This window comes from Grus americana, chromosome 1, assembly GCF_028858705.1.
Source record: "Grus americana isolate bGruAme1 chromosome 1, bGruAme1.mat, whole genome shotgun sequence".
Classification (NCBI taxonomy): domain Eukaryota; kingdom Metazoa; phylum Chordata; class Aves; order Gruiformes; family Gruidae; genus Grus; species Grus americana.
In genome coordinates this window covers 123,208,177-123,231,509 of record NC_072852.1, presented here as the reverse complement: position 1 = coordinate 123,231,509, position 23,333 = coordinate 123,208,177, and the positions used below count along the sequence as shown (strand labels likewise).

Sequence of the window (23,333 nt, the reverse complement as noted above, 5' to 3'; positions counted from 1 at the left end):
GGCTGATTTTGAATACTTAACGGGGAGCTATGTATTATTTATCTGGCAAGAGGTGTAGGTTTGCTTGTGTATGTGCATTTCAAAGGTTCTTGGTTTGAAAGGTTCTGGGTTTTCTGTGTATTGCTTTGTGATAATTGTTTAGTGCAAATGGTTTATTTTGCTGTAGTTACGGGCTCAGTTTATTCATTTCTTTACTGTTTGTAGCTTACTGAACAGTGCAGGCAGAGATTTACTACACTTAGAAAATTTTCATAATGTGGATTTTGAAATTTAAAAGTCAGCTAATGTAGCAGTAAGAATTTAAATTTTTAGGAGGCATTGCTGAAAATATTCCTGCTTTTTTCTTTTTTACTGTACAGCACTGATACTACTGGTATATTTAAATATTAAAATGGTTAGGTTTTCTTATATGGTTGCCTGTTTTCTCTCAGTGAGTCTCACTGCAATAACCCTTCTGAAAAGCTACTACAGAACAGTTGTCAATCGTTTCTCTTTAGATCTGCTTATTTTTTACAATAGCATTGCTAGGTGACAGCAAATCTGTTCCTTTCTGCTTTATCTTTTCATATTAATTGTTAGTGCAAGATGACACACCTGTGCAAAACGGATTTTCTACCATTTAGATTGATATACTCAAGGTACAGGCCACAGTATATAGGTCTGTTCCTTTTTTCTTTTGTCAGGCAAAATGCAATATAAAGAGTAGAGCATTTTATTTTTATTTAGCTTTTTCTTTTAAGTTGCCTGCTTAGTAGAATCACTATGGTAACCGACTACAGGATGTCTCTAAGGCACACAACCTGCATTGCAATGTAAGTGAGAGGAGATTTTAAGTTCTGTGACTGCTGAACACTAGAAAAAGGAACAGGCAAGGCAGAGAAATAAGCTAATATTTAATATTTATAAGCTATTATTTAATGCTTGCTCTAAGGTTAAGTTATTTTACAAGTAACGTATATGTGAGTTCATTGTTTTATGTACTCTCTTCTGGGAATGATACTGCTAAAAGGTCCATTAAAAACCGTAAATTTGTGTTATCATTCAACTTGCGTGTTTCATTTTTTAAAAAGCTGTTATATATTACAAATGATAGAAGTCAGTGAGAGGAGATAAGCTCTGTCGCTGTGTACCTCAGAGCTCATGAGAGCATCGGTGTTCTTTTGTTTTAATGCTTTGCTATGGATAATACATTAATTTTCTAATAATTATTCTGTTAAACATGTTTGTTTAGAAATTTGGTGGTCTGTTAAAGTCTTCTTATAAATCTTTGAGATGTATGTGTTGTAGATGTGCTATACACGACATATTACTAAAACCATGAGGAAAGTACTATCTAGTAGCTCTGAGTATGAGACTACTGAAAGTGAGTTGCATATACATCTATTAATAAGGATTTTTTTTTTCTTCCCAGCTACACTAATAAGCTCCTGATGTCACCTAGTTAGCCATCCTGAACAGCCGGAGCTAAATTACCATTTTTGTGCTAACAAAATAAAATATATTGAAGCATCAGTAATGTTTTGTGTATTAGAAGCCACCTGAAACTGTATTTTGTAGATAACTGTATTTATTAACAGTAGTATTTTATATGCTATCTCTTAGGTTTCTATATTCCTAGGCCTTTTTCTCTGTTGAATTAATATGTTAATCCAAATTCTACACTGTGTAGGAAATTTCTATGAAGTTTATGGAAAAGTTCAGAGGCACTTGAGTTTGTATGCCTGTGCCATTCATTTTAACACATTTGGTTATGTTTCAAACTGTAAATATTGATCACTGAATTAGCATGTCACTACTGAAATGGTTGTTCCCATCCAGACTTTCTGGCAGAGAGACTTCATTGCTCTGCTTGTGTGACCTTCTTTCTAGAAGAGTGAAATGCTTGGCTCAGAACTTCAGAATGCAAAGATGTTTTAAAGGATTTTTTTGTATCTCTTGAGGAAAAGTGATTAAAAATAAACAAGCTTTGATGTTTAACTGTAGTTATCTTAAAACCCGGAGGAGAGAATGTAAGAACTTATGAGCTCCTTATGAACTCATGTTTTAAGGTAAAGGTATTAATTTTTAAGTGCTTTCTGACAAGAGATCAATTTTTTTAAAAGACCTCAAATCGCTTCATTTGAAGGAAAAGTATTCTGGTTTTCTAGATGAGAGCTTCAATGTTTTACCTCCATGAGGCTGTGAGCTAGTGTGACTACATTCTCAGTTGTGTGTTCTGAGGAAAACTTGATCTCCCAGTTGTGACCATTCATTTGCTGCAGTCATTCTTCCCGATGCTATGCCAATTGTTTTGTGAAGATGTCTGTTGCCATCTTACGTTACTGGAAGCATTACTACATGGTTGCACTAAAAAAATTTACCTTCCTCTTGTAAAAAGTTGAATAGAAATCAAAAATTGCTTTCTTTAAGACACATGTTAAAATACAGTAATAATTTTCAAGTACAAAATCAATTTATTCTTAGTAATTTGCCAATGTGCTAGTACTACTTTGAAAAACAAATAATTCTTTTTTTTCCCCCCAGCATTTTCAGTTAGCTTTGATTGACTGCAATCCCTGCACTTTGTCTAATGCTGAAAGTAAGTAACCTATAAATATTTCCATTTATTTCGTTGTAGTTTTTTTTAAAAATAAGAAAGAGCTGTATCAATTTTTAATGAACCAATCCTTCAAAGTCAAAAGAATCACTACTGAGCGAGGGAGACTACAAAACCTGTCTCCATTTGTCAATGGAGACACATATTCCAGTGAAACTGTGGATTGTTTTAGTTAATGGAATAAGCAAAAACTGAGACTTTGCTTAGTAATTGCTCTGAAGACATGAGTTGTGGAGGAAATGTACTGTGTGACTGTTCATTCATTTATTTATTTATAAACATAGTGCTTGTGCTATGCCACACATTTAATAGTAATTATTTAAAACTGTGTGGCATCTTGATAACCTGTCATTTTTCAGCGATCATTTTAATGCCATTTAAATTTATAGATCTGAAATTCAGCATCAGTCTTATGCTGTTGAAGTAAGAAAAAGTACAAAATATAATTTGATTGTTTTATTACATGCTGACTATATATTAGTCTGTACTTGAACACGTTAATCTTTCAGTGTAGTAAGATCTATCGTATGCGGTATATATTGTGGGCTGTTACAGAGCATCCTGCAGGTACTTATCCATAGTTAGGGGAATTGTGTGCATGAATAAGCATATGTTCCTGCATGTTTTGGAGTCTATAAGAATTAAATTTCAGACAGTTGTGAAGGAAATTGCTCCCTCAGTTTTTAAGGTACCTTCAGGCTACTCTTGGTGTTGAGCTTAAGTTAACTCTTAAGTCTAATTTCAGAAGCGTTGGATAAAGTATGTAAAAGCATTTTTTTATCCCTTTAACTCAGAGCTGGATGGAATTGTGAATGTTCTATCAGCAAGGGCAATGAAAGAGGGTTTGTTTACGTGGGTGAAGCTGCTGGCTGTATCGGTACCAAGGAGCCAGCTGTGCTACAAGGTCTTCTCCAAAGCTTTGTCATGTATGAGGAGCAGGCACAGACAATTTTGTAAAATTATTTGCAGAATTCTTCCTAAGTCAATAAGCTTTTATTGTTTCCTACCAGATATGTGATTCTTTATTATATTTTGTGTTAGTTCATATTATTTCTCACTAACTTTTATCAGTTTTCACGGTATCTCTGAATTTTTGTAAGGTTTTCCTAATCCTTCCCCCCGCCAGTCCCCTCTGCCCCCAGATTTATGTAGCAGTATGGCCCCATGTAAGGGCTTCATTGCCTGACAAAGGCATGGTGCTTGACAAAGCCAGAGGAAGAGAGCGAAGAGGAATGAGAGATACTTTGTCAGGTTCAACCATGCACTCTGACCCAGAGTGTGTAGGACGGTCACAGAAATGCTTGAGATTGCCTTAATCCTACCCCTTGCATTTCTAAAGGCTGGATGAGTAACAGCAATACAGTGACTGTCGTCTTCGCAGAAATGTTGGAGTACTAAGCATGTCTTCTTTCTATTTAGGTAGTCTCTAATGTGAGACCTTTAATTTCTTTCCCCTGTGTGGCATGGCTTCCTTTGGTAGCTTCACACTGAAGGGGTTTTGCTATGAGGGGAAAAAAATAAAACAGAGATTTTTTTAGATAATGAACTCCTGAAACAAAAGCAGAGGTTTTGCTTTCATCAGTACAGAGTGAAGTTTGATGATGTGGTGAACATAATGGGTGTGTTATGTGCCCTCTAGCAAGAAACACAAAAAGTTTATTAAAATTTTAGATGATGCATCTCATTATGACCTAGTTTCTGAAGTGCACTAGGCTACCTTCTTTATGGTGAAGGACAAAGCAATGTACAAAGGGAGCTTTTTCCCTCCCTTTCGACCCAGAGAGAAATCCTGGAACTCCAAATTGCCTGTATAAACTCCTGTGTCACACTATTCTGTAGCTTCAAGAGGAGGAAATCTGTGTAATTGAAATAAATTGAGTTTGGCTCAAACACAGGTATTTTCTTACTTGTAGTTCTCAAGAACATCAGGCAAAAGTCTGTCTCAAAGGAATTTTTGTTTCCTCATCAAATCAGAATAAGGATTACATTCATCTCAACTAGCTTTAGCTCTCTACCAGTCGATGCTAGTCTAGGTTAGCAGTTCTCAGGCTGTAGAGATCAGGCAGTCCACCTTTTCTTTAAAGATTTGAGCAGCATGAGGATAATTTTTCCTCTGCTTTTATTCTTGAACAACTTTTCATTTTCTTTCTCCAGCCAGCAATTGTCTTGCCTCCAAGAGCTGCTAGTAGTATTATGGCATTCTGTGCAATTCATATAAGGAATTTAAGATGCTTTACAGTAATGATTAGAATACTATCTGTAATTAACATTTTTAGTTAAGTTTAACAGAGGAAAGACAATTCCTAAAAAGGAAGAAAACCCCACTTAAACTTAAGATCCTGTATAAAGCCGGCAGAGTATAATGTAGTTTTCTGTTTTGTAACCCAGCTAGTCTGTCCCATTGCAGTTGAATGAATAAAAACCTAAGTCTTATTTCTAACTTAGTTACGTACAGAAAATATAACCTGCATTCTCTTGTTGTGCATCTCTGCTTAAAGAGATTTTATTGTTAAGTTTACTGAAAGGTTAATGGACTCTGTTTCAGAATGCAAATAAAATGCATGGACCACCTTTCTGCAATATCTGTTTGCAACCACTGCTTTGTTAGGATACATATTTGTTCTCTGTCAGTTCTGTTCTGTTAAGTGTAAAATATCAATGTAAACAAATATTTTTTTTTGTATCTTCAAAATGTAATTTATCTCGGTTTTGCATTGATAAATTTGACACACTGTTTATCCCTCATGAGAAAAACATATTCGTTGTCGTTCATTAAAACTAACAATTTTGATTTTCCTACTCTTACAGTTCAGTTTCACATCGCCCACTTATATGAAATCCAGGTAAGCTTTAAGCTCCTTTTTATAAAGTGTGGTTGAGTTTCTACCTATACGATGTAATCAATCTGTGGAATTCAGATTATAGATGCTTTTGTAAAGTTAGGCTTAAGTCTTGAATCGTAAAGGAACTTCATTTGCTTTGGCTAAAACATACTTTGTATGTGGACTGCCATGCTATAAAATGGAGTGGCATTTTTAATAAACTTACATATTTACTAGTCTCCCAAGTTGAATGCAAAAAAAAACCCCATAACATAATTTTTAGTAAAATTATTTTATGAGATTATATAGTTTCTCAATTCATATGTATTCGTATTGTTTCTCTTACACACACTCTCTCTCTCTCTCTCAAGTCTAGCCAGTTGCCCAGGTGTCTTAATATATTTGACATGAAATTTTCAAATTTAACTGAACGTATGTGACAGAAACATTTGAGATCTGAGGTCAACAGCACATAAAGCTGTGGTATTAATTCTGTATCAAATCCTACCACAGGGAATTTTAGGTGAATCTTTTGGGAAATTACAGAACACTTACTGAGCTTCCAGAATATGAGTAAATTAAAACCAAGTAGTTACTGAAATAGCTATTATATATATGTAATTTGACTGACTAGTGATAGGAAGTAGATTGTATGCCCTTTTGTCATGTTCGTAGGTATTATGTGACTAAGGAAGGGATGTGACATGAAAACAAAAACTGTTGTAATTAAAATGGATGACAGACATAAACTGCATTTTCGGTCAGTTGAAAAGTAGCTTGATAAAGTGAGTGCTGTATTTTGATGGCACAGTGAAAAATGACTTTAGGTATTTATATATAAAATACAAGATATAAATTTGAAAAACAAGTATTTTTCTTTTGAATGCTTTTGGTGCAAAGCTATAGGACAAGGCAGAAATCCCCAGTCCCAAAACACCATTAAGAAACTTTGTGGACTGTTGTGGTTCTTACCTGGCCACCGTCCAGATTTCATTATGAGCACTGAAGCACATCTGACACATTTATATAACAACGCATCCTCAGCACGTTAGTTCTTTTGATCTGCCAGAGTAAAATGGCAAGTTGAACACCCCAGGTCGCTGTGCCAGGTGCCTCACATAATTGTACGACCCGTGTTACAAGTGCTGAAGCTGTGCTTTCTGACTGACAATCATAGGCAGCGGGAACTTGAAGGCTTGAATGCAACTCAGAGCAAAAAAGTTTCAGTGCATTCTGCTATTAGACTTGATTTGTCTTGCAGTTCTGATTGGGAGGGGTATTTTCTGGAATTTGAGAAACTTGGAACCACAAAGGATCTTGACTTCTTTCTGGATATTACCTCTGACACAATGAAGAGATGGTTTTGGAGGCAGGCTGGTTGTTTGGTTTCTTTTAAAGGACACAGTGCTACAGTTTTCTGAACCCCTCCGTATATCTGAAAATTATCTACTCTCTAATATTAAATGAAAAAGTTAATTTGTTCCTTAATTGTGTACCTTCACACTACTGGAGTTTAAATGATGGGTTGCCAGCCCCTGAACAAGAGAATAGCCTAGTGCTGATAAGAGTTAGCAGTGGTTTTTCATGCTGTTTAATGCTAGTTTCTATTATTTAATCTGTGGCAGTGTGAGTCCCTTAGGTTATTTTGGGTGGTAGCTTATATGATGTATAAAGAAGGATGTTGGGTTGGGTTCCTCTCCCCCTACCCATTTCCAAGACCGTTCATGATGCAGCCAAACATAAAGGACTCTGGATCTTTTGGAATTAACATATCTAAATGGAACCAAATGTAAACATTATGACAGTTTTCTGTAGTATTTTAAGGCATGTATGTAGACAGATTTCTAAAGGGTAAATAATAGAACAAATAACAACAGTAAAAAATATTATAGATCTGGAAAACAGGCCCTATTTTAATAGATCTTTCCAAATCCTCCCAAGCATGTAAACATCTTTTTCAAAGTGTGAATATTAGCCACTAATAGGTAACTATTTGACATCCGGATTGCTGCTTCTGCTGTCATGCTATACAGTGAACTTCCATTCATTTGCTTATTCTTCATAGTCATAAACTACAAATTTTGTTCCAAATGCTAAATTTAAAATTTTTTCCTGATTGTTTTTATTTTGCTGGACATGGATATTTTATTTATTTATATTATTTGTTTTCTTACCAGTTGTCTGCATTTCATGAACACCAATTAAAAATCTTTTCTACCAACTTCCCCTTGTTCCATTTGAAAGTATGTAATTGCTGCTTTTTCTTCCTGCCTACAATAAGGTTTTAAAATCAACAGAGTTGTTTTTTGTGATTGTGAGATCTCAAGAACCTAATAACATTCTTAACTTCTAATAGGTATTTATATTGTTTAGAGTCTTCTTCCTAGTTGTCTCTTTTAAAACACCAATGGTCAGTATTGTGTACTCTTTCATAAAATAAATGTAACTAAGTCATGATCATTTGCATTTAGGTGGCCTCATTTATTTTCGTATGCTCTTCATCTGTTTGCCAGGATGAAGTCTAATATTGAATTACACGAAAGCATGTTTTTCTTAAAAAATGGCATAGAATTTTTAAAAGGTTAAAAAAAAAAATGTAGTCTTACAGACCTCAGCATTTGTGTCTTTTGGACTTCTGTGGGAGAGGAGGAACAGAAGACTTAAGCATTTAAAATACATTCACTGTTAAACAATTATTGTTAGGGTAATGCGAAGATAAATGCTGACATTATTACCAAAAAATTCATCAAGAAGTCTTAACCTTCAATATATACAGAACAGCTCATACTGTTCCAGAAGTCAATACAGACCACAATCCTAGCTTGGAAACGTGTTTTCTATATCAGGAGCTGTTCATATAGGGAGTTTCCATGCTTTAAGCACACTTAAACTACATAGCAAATAATAAGATGGCATAATAAGATGTTATACCTTCGTTCTCTAGGCATACTCCATGGATATGTTTTAGTTGTACATATGGTGGGACTCTTACCAGGACAACAAATATGTTGAAAAGGTGGTTCAAATATACCGAAGGAAGGAGAGACGCAACATTATACCAATTACCGATGATCTTCATTTCTGTTATGAATTTCTTGGGAGGAATTTGTGTAGGGTTTTGTCAGATGTAGACTCACATTCAAGCATTCCCCTTAAAAGCAGTATATTCATTTTAGTATAAAAAGCATAATGCGTGTATGAGGAGTTAACCAAATTTAATAATTTGCAAATTTCCCTCAATTATTTTAAGTAGTCAATTTATATTAAATACTATACTTATGAAAGTTATTCTCTTGCCATATATATACACGTCACTCATTAAAGCTTTCATATGCACTGTATGCAAAAAAAAAAAGTTCTAGAATTTTTTGTCACTGTGTTTGTGTGCTGTCAGTGCTGTGAAATCGTTGCTATTGGTGATCTGTTGTAAGCTTTATGATTAATCCATTTACTTTTTTCCTTTTGCAGAGAAAGTATCACTCTGCAAAGGAAGCTTATGAACAGCTTTTGCAGATCGAAAACCTTCCTGCACAAGTAAAAGCAACTGTCTTACAGCAGTTAGGTATGTAAAATTAACTTTTGTTTTCCTTTGTGTCTCTTTTTTCCATCTTCGCCTTCTGCAGTGTTTTTTAAGGCTCCATTTCCGAAGTGAGTCTTAGACACTGAGTCGGATACATGAGATTTTCACCCAAAATAGAATGCATAACAGTAGATAATTAAGTAAATAAGAGAGGAGGAAAAGATTTTAATTAAACCTACAAAATTAAAAAGCTCTTAGACTTGCTACAGTGTGTGCATTACAGGTTTTGGGCAATGAGGGGGTGGCCTTTTGGAGAAGGAATGCAGCACTTAGAATTCTGTATTCTATGTTGTGCCTCTGAGAACATCCCTTGAATAGCCATGCTAAATGGCAGTAAATCAAAATACTCTTCTCTGCAGAACAGAAGAACGTGGCAAATGAAAAATTTACCTTTTTCTTTAATTATAGTAGGTAATGAAAACCTATTTCTGTAACTAAAAAGTTTATCATCAGATTCCGTAAAAGAAACCACATAAAAAGAGAAAAAGTAATATTTTTTTAAATTGTCATCTTCAATATTTATAGAAAGCTTATAAATAATTTTTAGACCAAAATTTCTAATGGGTGGGTAGAATAAATTACTTTTGTCCTGTATGCCTTATAAAAGTATTTCCAGAATATTTTGTTAAAATTGTTCAACCTAGTGCAAAACTTCATTCACTTTCTCCATGTTCTTCATCTAATTTATTATTCTAAATATTAATTTAGCCTGCTTATGCCCATTTTTTTTTTTTTCTCCCTTTCACATAGTGGTCATTGATTTCAAATTAGTAACAAGCACTAAGTTCTGGCCACATTGCTTTCTTTTTTTGTAATGCAGGTTGTGTGTGGATACAGAGTGGGCTCATTTGTTTAGCTTTTGATTCTTCTGTGTGAAATCACAAATGAAAGTGCTGGAGGAGTTCACTGCAGGACTCTAGGTGCTTGTAGTTTTGCTGTCACATGACAATGTTGATTATATTTGCATATCCCCTTTGAATTTTTTTTTTAACTGGTTATTATCCCACCTAGTATAAATTGTCAGCAATTTCATCCAGAAAGGCTACACATAAGATCAGTGGAAGACAGGCTTCCCAAAATAGCTGACCAATGCTTTTTCATCTCCGTTTGATGTATGTTGCCACCATAGAAGCAAAGGCATGTGGTTGTATTCATAAAATCCTACCACAGATCTTTGCTAGCAATAAGAGCAATGACTTTGAGAATTGTCTGCTGTCTAAAAGCCAGATTAACTCCCTTTATTCAATCAACACAAGTCACCTAGTTTTGTAGCGTGGGTAGCTTCTATGTGGAGAAAGGGACAGAATGGTTTTAACCAGAACATTCAAGGGAATAATACCATTTCTTTTGCTCTTGGCTGTTAACAGTGGTATTTATCAGAGTATGGTGTTTATCGCAGATTTAGTCTCTAGCAGCTGGTAGTAAAAACACCTCCTCAGGAAGCATAGTCTGGGTGGTGCACTGCTGCTTAGAAGAAATAATAGAAAATACCTGCCATCTGCCAGAATGCTACTGGGAAAACCCAAAATTTATTTGTATTTCTGTGTTGAACTCTTCTTCTTTTCTTTTTTTTTGTGTGTGTCCTTTTTACTCCAACAGAAAAATCATTTTGGCATTAAAATGCTCTTTGTTTATTTTCCTTAGCTAGTTAATCTTTATTGAGCCAAAGTTGAAATTTAGGCAACTTCAGGTGTCTTGTGAGAGAACTGTTAAAATCTTTGCTCTTGTTGCTAGTTTCCAAAGCAGATCACTGTGGAGGAGAACCCTGTGATTGTCAGATAAATCCATACCCATTTGAGCTGATGCATGCTGACTAGTTCAGGTAGATATAACAGTGAGATCTGTGCAGTTGGATAAGAGCAGTTTGTTTCTTCTTTTGTGCCATTTCATTTGTTTTCCAGACAACAATTCTTTTCACTGCTTTGCCTAAAATTACATTAAATTAATGAGACTGAAAATCAAATCTATCCTGGTATTTTTTCTCCAGTTGTACTCAGTAGTTGCATAAGGAAGAGTGTAAGAAGAACGTAAGCATCTGCTTTAGACGTTCCCAAAGCACTCTCCCAATGATTTTCAGCTTGGGGCATTCCCAGGTGGTGCCCATGTAATTGGATAAGAAACATCATGAGATGCTAAAATGGAAAGAGGCTCATCTCTTCAGAGGCTGAGATGATGATGTTTATTGGGGAAAAAGCAATTGCCACAACTTCAGCATGAGAGTGATTGATAAGCATAAAAAAACCCCCAGCCCTGCAGCATGAGCTAGGCTAGCACATCCTCCTGCTGAGGCAGCACAGGGATTTGTTACAAATTAGATTTTAAAGACCTGCAAAAGAGCATGAAACACTTGTGAAGTATGGACAAAATCTGCGTTTTTGTTTATTATGTTAAAAATGTCCAAGAGTTTATTACGTTAAAAATGTCCCACTAGTCAATAAGCTAGTTGAGCATTTGAGTTAGGTCTGGCAAATGGGAAACGGCACAGCTTACCAGGGTTTTTCCATCACCTTCTTTCTGTATGTTCCTCACTTTGTGTGTGAGGAGAAGCAAGATCCAGTTTCCTTTAACTGTGCTATTCTAGTAGAAAACTTTTGTTTGTTCTCCCTTACCCTCTCTCTTGTTTTTTGCCTTTTTCACTTCCCTGCCCAGGAAGACAAAATCGGGAAGCAAGCCTTCGTTCAGCAGTGAAACTAGATAGGGATTGCTAGTTCTCTTTTCTGTCTCCTAGAAATAGATTCATTTTATCAGTGAACCTCAGTAAAGATCTCCAATACCTCCGACAATGTGTTAACTTTCAATCTGGCACAGTTCTGATGAAACAGAAAATAGACATCACCACACAATGTTTCCAAAGATTCATGAAATTGTTTAAAGTCTTTTTTTGCCCTTGTTTTTAATCCCTGAACTATTACCTTTATCTCAGGCTTTGCCTGGTACTGCACCTGATAAATTTATCCTTAGTGTACAGTTATGCAGGTGCATTCTGATAACCACCCTCACATAAGCCTTTTTTTCTTAAAGCATGAGTATTTTCTGTATGCTTAAGAACTTCAGTCACTTGGGATTTGAATCAAAACCATAGCTTGTTCATGAAGTTCATGAGAGAAGGTAGTGTATATTATATGTCTCTGCAAAAATTACTGTGGTGGGTTTTTCCCTTTTTTTTTTCTGATGAGTAGGGTTTTGAATTGATCCATCTTTAGACAAGATAAAATACTCTTTTTTTCAGCACTGTATTCACTTGGCTCCTAACCTGACGTTTCCTACAGTCCATGAAATATTCAAGCTTCTGCTTCTGACCACAGTTTCCAAGTGATACTTCTTAAAACACTTAAGGCAAATGTTGTTCAGTAGATATGATTTTCTTTCAGATTGCCTTTTTTAAAGCTTGGATGTTTGCCTTCCATTTCCAAAAGTCCTGCCGTGGCTGTTAACAAACCATAAGCCCATGGAATAAAAAAAAATAAGCTGTATAGAACAAGTAGAATAAAATATTTAAGGTATAGTCTGATTACAGAGAGTGAAGTAAGGCTGCAAATATTCATCAGTTCAGTTCTCAGCCTTGCCTACTTAGTCTAGCATTTCAGATGAGATCTGAATCTGATCTGCATCTTTTGAGTGCTATTACCTGTTCACGTAGTTACACTGTATCAAAAAGGATAAGCTTGGGGTGCTGAAGTTTAGCTGACAGAGGATTTCAATGGACATTTAGTGCTGGTGTGTGTACAACTCTGTAGGTAACTGAAACTTTATACAAACCTTAGATGTTTTATGAAATCAGTATTGTAGTGTTCCACAAGGGACCATTAATGGGTGGGACACTATAATAACATAGGGACAATCCATTGTCACGTCTTAGGTTTTACAAATGTTGGCTGAAAAGCAGTGGATTATTAAGACAAACACATGGAGATTAAGCAAACAGCAAGACATTGCTGACCAGTGTGGTATGTAGTGATGTCAACAAGCCAGCTGCCTGCTACAAAGGATTTCCTTGTACTCATGATATGAATGGCAGTGAGATGATTTTGTGGCTGCATAAAGGAATTCTGTCTAAGCCTAGAGGCAGATGAGGAGCAGCTAGAGATGATAATGAAGGTGCTTTATTTGAAATGGTAACCAAGCCTTACATCAATGCTAGAGCAGAGATGTGTTTTAATAGCATGTAAAAGACGATATGGGAGCATGGATTGTGGCAAGCCTTTAAAGTGAGGATGAATAATTTGTCTAATGTAATAAAAGAAAAAAAAGGCATTTGAAAGAATATGATATGTGGTTAGATGAGGATATAAAATGATCTTTTCAGCAGAATTTGTTATGTAGATGAGAGGAGATTGTATTTGTCAAGGTGAATGGAAAGGGTGTTGTAGCAATGAAGATGAAATGACAATGTTAGAAAGATTTAAGCGGAGATACAAAAATTCTTAAGTGTTCTGTTGGCGAATTGTCCAAATCCATAATACACAGATAATTGATGTATGTCGCAGGGAGAATGGTAGCATTTTTCACAATGACAGGGAAGGTATTTGTGTTCAGAGGAGGAAGGAGTTAACATTGCCAGATAAACTTTTTATAGTAGAAGATTGAGCAGTTTATAATTGTGCTACTAACCTCATAGACAATTATTTAAACAAAAAAAAAAAGCTTTAAAAGTACCTGAAAGTAATTTTGACTCAGGGTCCTTTTGTACTGTAATTTTAATATAGAACTTTACAGGATACAAAAGTTTCCTTCATAATATTTTATGTAAGTGATATTATTGTTTGAGATTCCTATTTTTAAAGAGGAACTAATGCAATTAATATCCTGCTGTGCCAAACTGTTAAATGGTCTTAGGAAATTTCACTTCTGCCATTTATGGGTTCTTTTTGTAGGCTGGATGCATCACACCGTGGATCAGCTTGGAGACAAGGCAACCAAGGAAAGCTATGCTATACAGTATCTCCAGAAATCTCTAGAAGCGGATCCAAATTCTGGTCAATCCTGGTATTTCCTCGGAAGGTGAGAAATGACTTTATAGACACTGTGACTATATTTGTACATTTTTTGAGGATACTCGTTATTGCGAGTATCTTACATTATTTTTCTTCTTAATAGTTCCAGAGGAAAAATGAAGGGAAAGGTTGTATGTATCTACTGAAGTCTAGTTTTCTGGGAAGTGTATAAAAACACAAGGTGCTAACATACTTGAGATGAATATAGATTTAGAAGTTGAAATGAAGTATGTTACCCAAGTGGTCCTACTTTTTTTGTAGTTGTTATTCAGTTTATGCATGTACAGTAATCTGAGTCTTCCCCGCCTGGTTTTACCTGTTTCTCCTGCTACCATATCTTCTATTCTCTCTCTGTTTGGGTTTTTGGGTTTTTGTTTGTTTATTTTTTGTAAATGCTCTGTAAATGTTGCTACTTTTGTTCATACCTTTTTCACAATTCTTTATCTCTTTATTTTCTCAGAATCTCCCTTCTAATCTCTATCAATTTTTGCACTAAACCACCAATATTTTCCCCACTATATATTCATTTATAAACAGCATATATTGCAACTAAATACTAGGCCAAGACAGCTCAGATTGATCTATTCTAATGTCTATTTAAGTGTTGTATTAATTCTGTACTATCAGACAGTATTTTTACTTTAAAATTAACTTATTCCAAGATGTAAATCATGTGAATTTGATGACTTTTCGTGGTCTCCTTTTTAAGAAAATAGAGTACTTTACACAAACCAGTAGTAACTCTTGAAATAATCAGGTTTTGGAGAAAGCTTTGAGGGCAATTCAGGTCCATATGTGAATAGGTCAGTTCTGTTGAGAAATACATTGGAAAGGAATTATGAAAAAATAAAATTAATATCCTAACCTCAGTATCTTCCAGCTGACTGTCGTGGAGGTTCTAGTCACATACAAGGTGGAACCCACTTTGGTTTTTGTCATCCTGATTATATTCCTCCAGCTGTAACTCTAAGACAGGGCTCTTCAACCAGCCGTGTCTGCAGGCTGAGGGAGGAACACCCGCCCTTGAATGTGAAGAGCAGAGGGCTGCAGCAGGTGTGGAGGAAAAAGGGAAGATAAGCCAGGAATCATCTGGTTTATCCTATCCTCCACGGGGCTGAAATCCTGGTTTTTTCCTCAGTAGTCCCATTTCACGTGCCTTGAGCTAGTCAAGTTCTTCCACAGCAGCAGGACGCAGCCAGGGCTCCATGAATTACGTGTGCGTAGCTGCCGTTGCTCCTGCCTCTTACTGTGCCACAGCTTTCATGTGGTTAGAGTGAAACCTAGGACTATACAAAAAAGGAGAAATGCAGGAAATGGGGGGTGGGGGCTCTTACCCTCTATAGGGAGGGCTAGAGCAAAAATATTTCTGTGCCCCATTCCTGCAGTCCATACGCTGGCAGAAGAGGAAAGGAACAGGGTTTAAAGGGCTGTGCATTTGTTCTTCCTCTTTTTCCCTCCTCATGTATTCCCTTGGATTATTCCTTCATCTGCTAGTTGTCCACATTGGATAGTGAGTTGATTTAAAGCTACCTTTCAAAAATCTATCACCACCACCCCCCTCCTCCATGGAAAAAAAAATCTATCACCCTCTTTTAAGTTTTGTTTGGTGCTTAATGTTAGTGCTAGCCCAATCTGAGTTTCCATGTATCTGATAAGCAGACAGATTGAAACACATCTTTTGGAACTTGGGTTAGATTGTAATTAAAATGATCTTCTGAAACGTTGTCTTCAGACTCGGTGGATGCTTTTAGGCAAAGTACTGTTAGATTTTACTGTATTCCTTTCTTAGTGTGCCTCAAAACTACGTGAAAGATTGAAGCATGTTTGACAAACCTTAGCCTGTACTGTTCTGCTTGGGTTTTACTGTTTACCAGAATAAATGTTCTGTTTTTATTTATGTGTTTTGAAAGTTGTCAGTTCTTTTCCAACAGGGAAACTTATTACAATACCGAGCAGAGCTATTGTAGATTAAACTAGTAAACATATACATATTTTTAATACTGTATTTATTTGAAGCTTTTAATTTTTAAAAGGTAGGTATTATTCCCTGTGGTATAATTGTAGCTCTCTTTAGAGTTATATTTCTGCTTATAATGCCAGAATACCTTTGAATTTGTATGTAAAAAAACATTTAAGTAAGAAATTGTGAAAAAATCTGGAACAGCAAGATTTTTTTTACAAAATTTCATGCTTTATATATGCAGTAAAATTAACTGGTTTGCTGTTCGTTACCTGAAATCTTATTGAGATGTGAGATATGCACATGAAAAGCTTCCTAGGCAATCAGGAACCATCCTGATTGAGTTGGTCAAAATCTCTTTAATAATTCTGAAATGTTTCTTGTAGAACATGAAGTTTCATAACCATTTGTTTGATGAAATAGGTAATTTAATTGATTCTTTATAATGCTGTCTGTAGATAAATATTGTTCTTCTTGTCTGATAAGTTATCACAAGTGAAAGGAAAGTAAGTCTTTAAAATATGGTATGACTGTTTTCCTTACAAATGCAGTAGGCTAGGGTTTAAGCAGTTTTGGTGTACTTTTCAAATAAATAATTAGTGATACATGTTGCTTAAGATGTTTGAGTCTGCTTATGTCTGGTGTTCAGAAACAGCAAAGGTTTTGGATTCATTTAGATGAGTGTGTATTTGCATGACTTATCATTTATCAGATCAGTCTTGGTAAGCCATCCTCAATGATTACCTTCTATAAATATTACCAAAGTTCTTCTTTTCTTCTCCCAGGTGCTATTCAAGTATTGGGAAAGTTCAGGATGCCTTTATATCTTATAGGCAATCTATTGATAAATCAGAAGCAAGTGCAGATACATGGTGTTCTATAGGGTAAGAATGATAAAGGGTAATACAGTGATATAATTCAATGCTAATATATAAATAAATAATATCAGCTTTTTAACTCTTTTGTGCTCTCAAGGGTACCATAAAGCTTTTTTATTTATACCTTCATGTTGTCAGACTTGTCTGATTTGCAGTTTAAATAATAGATTTTTATTTGCTTTCTCAACTTGTTAAAATACTGAATATGCTATGTGTATGAGCTGTGGACATTAATATTTTATATGTTGTCTATGCTTATTACTATGGTTTATATAATGGCAAAGTTTGTTAAGGGTTTTGAGGGGGATGTGTATATTTGACTTGTTTGTATTTTGACGTTGTTATTAATTCTCAACTTCACTAATCTTTCTATTCAGTGTGCTGTATCAACAGCAAAATCAGCCTATGGATGCTTTACAGGCCTATATCTGTGCTGTACAATTGGACCATGGCCATGCTGCAGCCTGGATGGACCTAGGCACACTCTATGAGTCCTGCAACCAGCCTCAGGATGCCATTAAATGCTACTTAAATGCAACTAGGAGCAAAAATTGTAGTAATACCTCTGCACTTGCAGCACGGATAAAGTATTTACAGGTAAAACTAACATTTTAAGAAGCGGGAAATACTCTTCCAAATACACAGCAGAGGGGTGGGGAGAAGTAACACACAAGTTTAACTTGGAATTGTTTGTGGTGTGTATAACCTGTTTTCATGTGTTTTGTAAGCATATTGTAGCCCGTACTATTTTATTTCTTCATTTTTAAGTGGAACTTAATTCCTTATAAACCCTATTTTGCACATGTAATCAAAGCATACTGTTTTACATCACTTTGCTTTTTTCTTTGTATTGTCTACATTTTTAAGTTCTCATAACATAGAGAATACACGCACACTATCTTTCACTCTTGTTTGCAATTTCAGAAAAAAGGAATTATGAGACCTCTGAATCCAGAGCTCATCTTTGTTCTGATTCTCACAAAGGTTTATATTCTGGTTACCCTCTTTATACTTAGCACCTTTCTAAAACCCCAAATTTTAAATCTATCCTCTCTTTAAGACATAATTAGCTACAGCATTTAGGAAGATTTCATGGACTTGCTCTTACTAAAGTAGGCTTGTGTTAAATTTGCTTTTTACATAATTTTTCCTAGGCTCAGTTGTGTAACCTTCCACAAGGTAGTCTACAGAATAAAACTAAATTACTTCCTAGTATTGAGGAGGCATGGAGCCTACCAATCCCCGCAGAGCTTACCTCCAGGCAGGGTGCCATGAACACAGCACAGCAGGTGAGAAAGTTGGGTTATGTTCTGCAGGTGCCCAGCTTTAAGGGTTCTTTACAATCGGTAGTGGTCAAGCTTATTTTATTGAGCACAGGACTGGCTTTGATTAATAAAAAGCCTTTGATTTCTTTGCAAAGGGATATTAGATCAAGAAGCTCCCTATACTCTGGGAGAAATATGGGGGTACCAATTTAGAACCTTTGTGGATTTTCATGATTTTAAAAGATTTCATCTTAAATAGAAATGCTGCAGTGGTTTAATAATCCCATGAAAGGTACACATTCCTCCATTGATGACCATATGGAAACTGATTTTTCAGTTATTGAGATCAGCTTCAGAATATCTACTCAGCCCTTTTAATTTATGTGGGCTGTTAATATATATAATTTAAAGGAAAGAATTAAGAATATATAGAACCATATTTTTGTCTTCCTTCTGTGATTCTTAGGCTTGTAAACCTCATCATCCAAATACTGAACCTGTACTAGGCCTCACTCAAACACCAATTTCACAGCAATCCTTGCCACTACACATGATTCCTTCTAGCCAAGTAGATGACCTGACCAGTCCTGCCAAGAGGAAAAGAACATCTAGTCCAACAAAGGTATATATTCTGATGAACTAAAGAGCCCCATACCAAAATTATATGGAAATACGCATTAAAATAATGCAGCATGCACAGAATTTGTGCTGTAAATTTTAATCCTTTGGCATCAAGGTGGGGAATGTTTTTAGGAATTTTAAAAAAACATTTTTCAGTGATGTGTTTAACAAGGTTACAACTCAGACAGGAAGTGCCTAAGGGCAATGCAGATCGGTGGTACTATACTACAGTCATAGTTGTAAAAGTGAAAAAGTAAAATCATAGTCTGATGATAGATAGAGAGGGAAATAATCATGTCATCCTGTCTATTGCCTTTGCTTATATTTAGAATTCAAGTGTTTCATCATCATGTAATAGTGTTACAATAGATAAAGTATTCAGTTTTAAAAGCAGCGTACATTTAAGTTAATGGTGTAATTTGATTGTTTCTTGTTATGCTATTAGATATCATCTAACTTTTTCCTCTGACTACTCTGATACTGTATGGGAATGGTAGAATGAGACTTGGCATGTTTTAGTATGTTCTTTGTTTATATTGTTATTCTTGAAACAATGGTTAGTTCTTTCATAAGTAAGATAAAATCTAGATAGTAAAAGAAATTATGTTGACCCTTTGATAGTGACACATTTTAATGTAATGTTTTCTCTCAGAATACTTCAGATGTTTGGAGCAGTGGCCATACAGTGTCACATCCTCCTGTACCGCAACAAATTCATTCTTGGTGCTTGACACCACAGAAATTACAGGTAGGTATTCTGGAGATCTTCAGAAGCTTTGATACACTTTTTGTTTCTTTCTTTCTTTCTTTAAAAAAAATAAATCTGGAATGTTTTTTGGTTTCACGTTTCTGAAATTCAGTGTGAAATATTTCCCAAATAATTCCCACAGTGTAATTGAAGTTGTGCTAATATTTATGGCTTCTCTATGTGAGATTAGTTCTGTAGTAAAATAAATGATCTCTAGCAGAAACCAAACACACTGTATGAATTCTGTAATTTATAAAATAAGAACATACAGTAATTCTCTTTTCTTACGATGTTTTAAAGATAGATATGCAAATTGCTACACTTGTGTTCCAAGTGAGTTTTACCACTTGCTGTAATGCGGGGGATATTGAAGGAGGTACAGAAGTGTTGTAATACCCTCTTTTTCCTCTGAGGTAGCATCTTGTATCAAATTGCGTAAACAGACATGCACATTTTACAAAATGCAATCACTCAAATCTGGTACTGCTTTTCTGTATTTCATGTCATCTAATATATTTATACGAAATGCTAGATTTTATTTCTGAAATCTTGTTTCAGGTCTTTTTTGTTGTCTCTTCAGTTCATTAGGGTTTGCAGTGAGCTTCAGCAGGAATTCGATATTTTGAAAATCAGGCCTAGCTGGAAACTCTTACCCATGTATCACAGACACTGGTTTGGATGCAAGATAAAATAGAAGGGAGCACAGTGCAGAGACAGAAGGCATTCTGATTGACTGAGTAGTGTTCCCCTCAACTCCAATATAGTTCTTCAGCTGTTTCTCTATCTGAACAATACTGGCTTTATTATGCTGCATAATTTTTCTTTCCCTTCCCCCTCTCCCCATCCCGTTGCTCCTCCCTAATCTCTCTTCATGCATTCTCATTATTTGTCTCTGCTTATTTTATATCCTACTACTATATGTCCTTTTTGGTTTCAACTTTTCCAGCTTCAACTTCCTCCTCTAAGCAGTATCTAAGTAGGCTTCTGTAAGTACAGTATACGAGATTCGCTGGCAATAGCTTGACAAGGTTCCAGCATATATGAATAGGAAAGCCAAAAAGATACCGTGCAAGAGGAGAGAGAATAAAACCTTTATTACATCTTCTAAGTCAGCCTTTTATATGCACATATATATACCTATATATACACATATAATAAGAATAGAACTAATATTATATATATACACATATATACACGTAATAAGAATAGGACTAATATATGTGTGTATATATATGGATATGAGTGTGTGTGTGTGTGTGTATAGAGATATATAATATTAGTCTTATTCACTGCAGTCCCCTACAGAGGGACTTCAGAAAGGAAGCTACTGTTAATCCAGGGAGTTTGGCATGAACCATCTTTAACCACTCTTTCAGACAATATTGGATTTTTTTTTAGTTGATAGTTTGCAAATACAATTGTTCAAAGCAAAATGAGCTACACTTTATTTAATACTCATACTTCAGTTCCATTTATGTATTATTAATACAGCATAATCAAGCAAAGGAGACGAGAAGGATGTAGAAAAATAATACGTGCAGACCTGAAAGGAACTAAAGGAAACGTGATCTGTGTTTGGTTTTGGTGGGGCTTGTTTTGGTGGGGCTTCTTTTGGTTAGGTTGTTGTGGGGTTTTTTTGTTCGGGGTTTGGGTTTTGGTGGTGTTTTGTGTTTTTTGGAGGGTTTTTTGGGTTTGTTTGGGAGATTTTTTTGAAAGGATTTACAATTATGTGAAATATCTTAGTATTTTAGAACAATCAAGAAAAATGTCTGTATGTCACCTTTTGTGTAGCACAACTTTTGCTCTCTTCTCCACACCCCCTCCCCCTTCCTTCTCAGATAGTGCTTTTGTGTTCCACAATTTCAGCGTTTATGTCATACCACTTAGCAGCAGCAGACTTACTGGTAGAATGATGGTGTGTGCCGAGTAGTTTAAAGTGAATACAAAGATCGGATTTTTGGTAATAGATACTTAAATTTATCAGTTGCAAATGAGTTCAATATAATAACTTAAGTTACTGCTCTCTACAATTAAGTTGTATAGTTTTCTGGGTTTGTTTATTTTTTATTGTTTATTGTTATATTTTCTGGAGAAGTTTTCATGTGCGACTATAGGTTGAATTTACTTCGTGCTGAACAGTATTAATAAAAGAATAGCACAGTACAAAAAAGTGTTAAAACATACATAATGATAATAAGAATTCTCTATAATCATACTTGAATGTAGTTTTCTTTTATGGTACCAGTACACTTAATTTTAGTGTGATGATAATATTTGTACACCCAAAGAATTTAGAAAGTCTCTTTAGTCTTAGTAACTAGTAATAAGGTTTGGTTACAGAAGAATGTATGGACGGATGTTTGAGTCTGCAGCAGCAATCTCAGTCATGTTTTCAGCTTTACAAGTCTTGTTTTCATGGATAATTTTTAGTATTATATGCAAGAAAGTTACTAAAAAGCACATGCAATTTTAATGATTCTGAACTGTACTGCTGTTTTTTCAGCACTTGGAACAGCTGCGTGCAAACCGAAATAATCTAAATCCAGCACAGAAACTTATGCTGGAACAGCTGGAGAGTCAGTTTGTCTTGATGCAGCAACACCAGCAGGTGAGAACAAAAATATTTCTCTCTTTTACAAAACTTTTGTCAGTAATGGTGTGTGTTGTTGTTTCTTGAATTCTGAAGAATTTCTGTTGTACTGAGTTCTCATGCCCTTTACTACATTACATTGTCATCTTCTTTGTATAAAGCATAATTGTTGTTTACTGGTTGAAACGTAATGGGTTTAGCTGTGTTTTATTATAGGACTACCAGATAACGTAAAAGTTTTCAAGCCACACTTTCAAACTAAAGTGAGTGGACACATCTAAAAGCAGTCTTACTTGAGAAATACGTAGTTGTAGTAAGCCGTATTACAGCATATCTTTCCTCTCACTGTTCACTTCTCTCTCTCTTACTATCCAACTTTAGCAGTAAAATGCTAATGCTCATTCCGAAGCGCCTAGAAGAAGAGCGTGCCAATAGCTTTACCTTAAAATTCGCTCAGCACATTTGTGAGCATGACAGTCATTTTATTTCTCAAAAGCAACTGTGAAGATCAGTATAAAAACCAGAACTGACCAGGACAATAAAATACACAAACCTTGCATGATGTTTTCTTTTTAAATTCTGCAGCTAATGTTCTTGTGCTTTGTTCATCTTCCGTTAGATGAGACAAACAGGAGTTGCACAGGTACGATCTACTGGAATTCCTAACGGGCCAACAGCTGATTCATCACTGCCTACAAACTCTGTCTCTGGTCAGCAGCCACAGGTTGCTCTAACCAGAGTGCCTAATGTCGCTCAGCGTGGAATCCGTCCTGCCTGCCCTGGGCAGCCTATGGCTAATGGACCCTTTCCAGCAGGCCCCATTCCCTGCAGCACAGCAAGAACGCTGGGTAGTACAGACACTATTTTGATAGGCAATAATCACATAACAGAAAGTGGAAGTAATGGAAACGTGCCTTACCTGCAGCGAAACGCACTCTCTCTACCTCATAACCGCACAAACCTGACCAGCAGCGCAGAGGAGCCGTGGAAAAACCAACTATCTAACTCCACTCAGGTATACAACTTCAGTTCACTCATAGAATACGCTAAGGAGGCTTGATGAGCAAGTCACCGTTTGAAGTCTCATTTGTAAACACTCATTTTCTGTTTCCTAAAGTTGATGGCCTAGATGCAAATAAAACATACACTAGGTGAAACCTGTCCACTACTTTTTATTGTTAAAAATCTGTATTAAATTAACTACTTTCAGGATAAAGGAAATTTTCATCAGTCATGATCATGAGGGCAGTTCCATACTGCTCAGCTGCCTACCTTTGCA

At 35.6% G+C, this 23,333-nt stretch overlaps 1 protein-coding gene across 14 annotated transcripts in view; it reads left to right on the top strand.

The window, feature by feature from the left end:
* The window catches only part of KDM6A (lysine demethylase 6A), a 159,301-nt gene that overhangs the window by 96,061 nt on the left and 39,907 nt on the right, over nucleotides 1-23,333 (top strand). For 5 of the 14 annotated variants that reach the window (XR_008575835.1, XM_054816332.1, XM_054816342.1 and 2 more), the window contains 12 exons: nucleotides 2,524-2,578; nucleotides 5,405-5,439; nucleotides 7,596-7,661; nucleotides 8,887-8,980; nucleotides 13,873-13,999; nucleotides 16,738-16,836; nucleotides 17,208-17,427; nucleotides 17,985-18,119; nucleotides 18,562-18,717; nucleotides 19,369-19,464; nucleotides 21,968-22,072; nucleotides 22,674-23,069. Coding sequence is in view for 13 of the 14 variants with exons in the window: in XM_054816332.1 (XP_054672307.1) it covers nucleotides 2,524-2,578; nucleotides 5,405-5,439; nucleotides 7,596-7,661; nucleotides 8,887-8,980; nucleotides 13,873-13,999; nucleotides 16,738-16,836; nucleotides 17,208-17,427; nucleotides 17,985-18,119; nucleotides 18,562-18,717; nucleotides 19,369-19,464; nucleotides 21,968-22,072; nucleotides 22,674-23,069 (1,584 nt within the window). In the remaining variant the exon portion in view is untranslated. The remainder of the gene's footprint in view (nucleotides 1-2,523; nucleotides 2,579-5,404; nucleotides 5,440-7,595; nucleotides 7,662-8,886; nucleotides 8,981-13,872; nucleotides 14,000-16,737; nucleotides 16,837-17,207; nucleotides 17,428-17,984; nucleotides 18,120-18,561; nucleotides 18,718-19,368; nucleotides 19,465-21,967; nucleotides 22,073-22,673; nucleotides 23,070-23,333) is intronic. The other 9 variants (XM_054816351.1, XM_054816358.1, XM_054816392.1 and 6 more) reach the window with 5 other exon arrangements.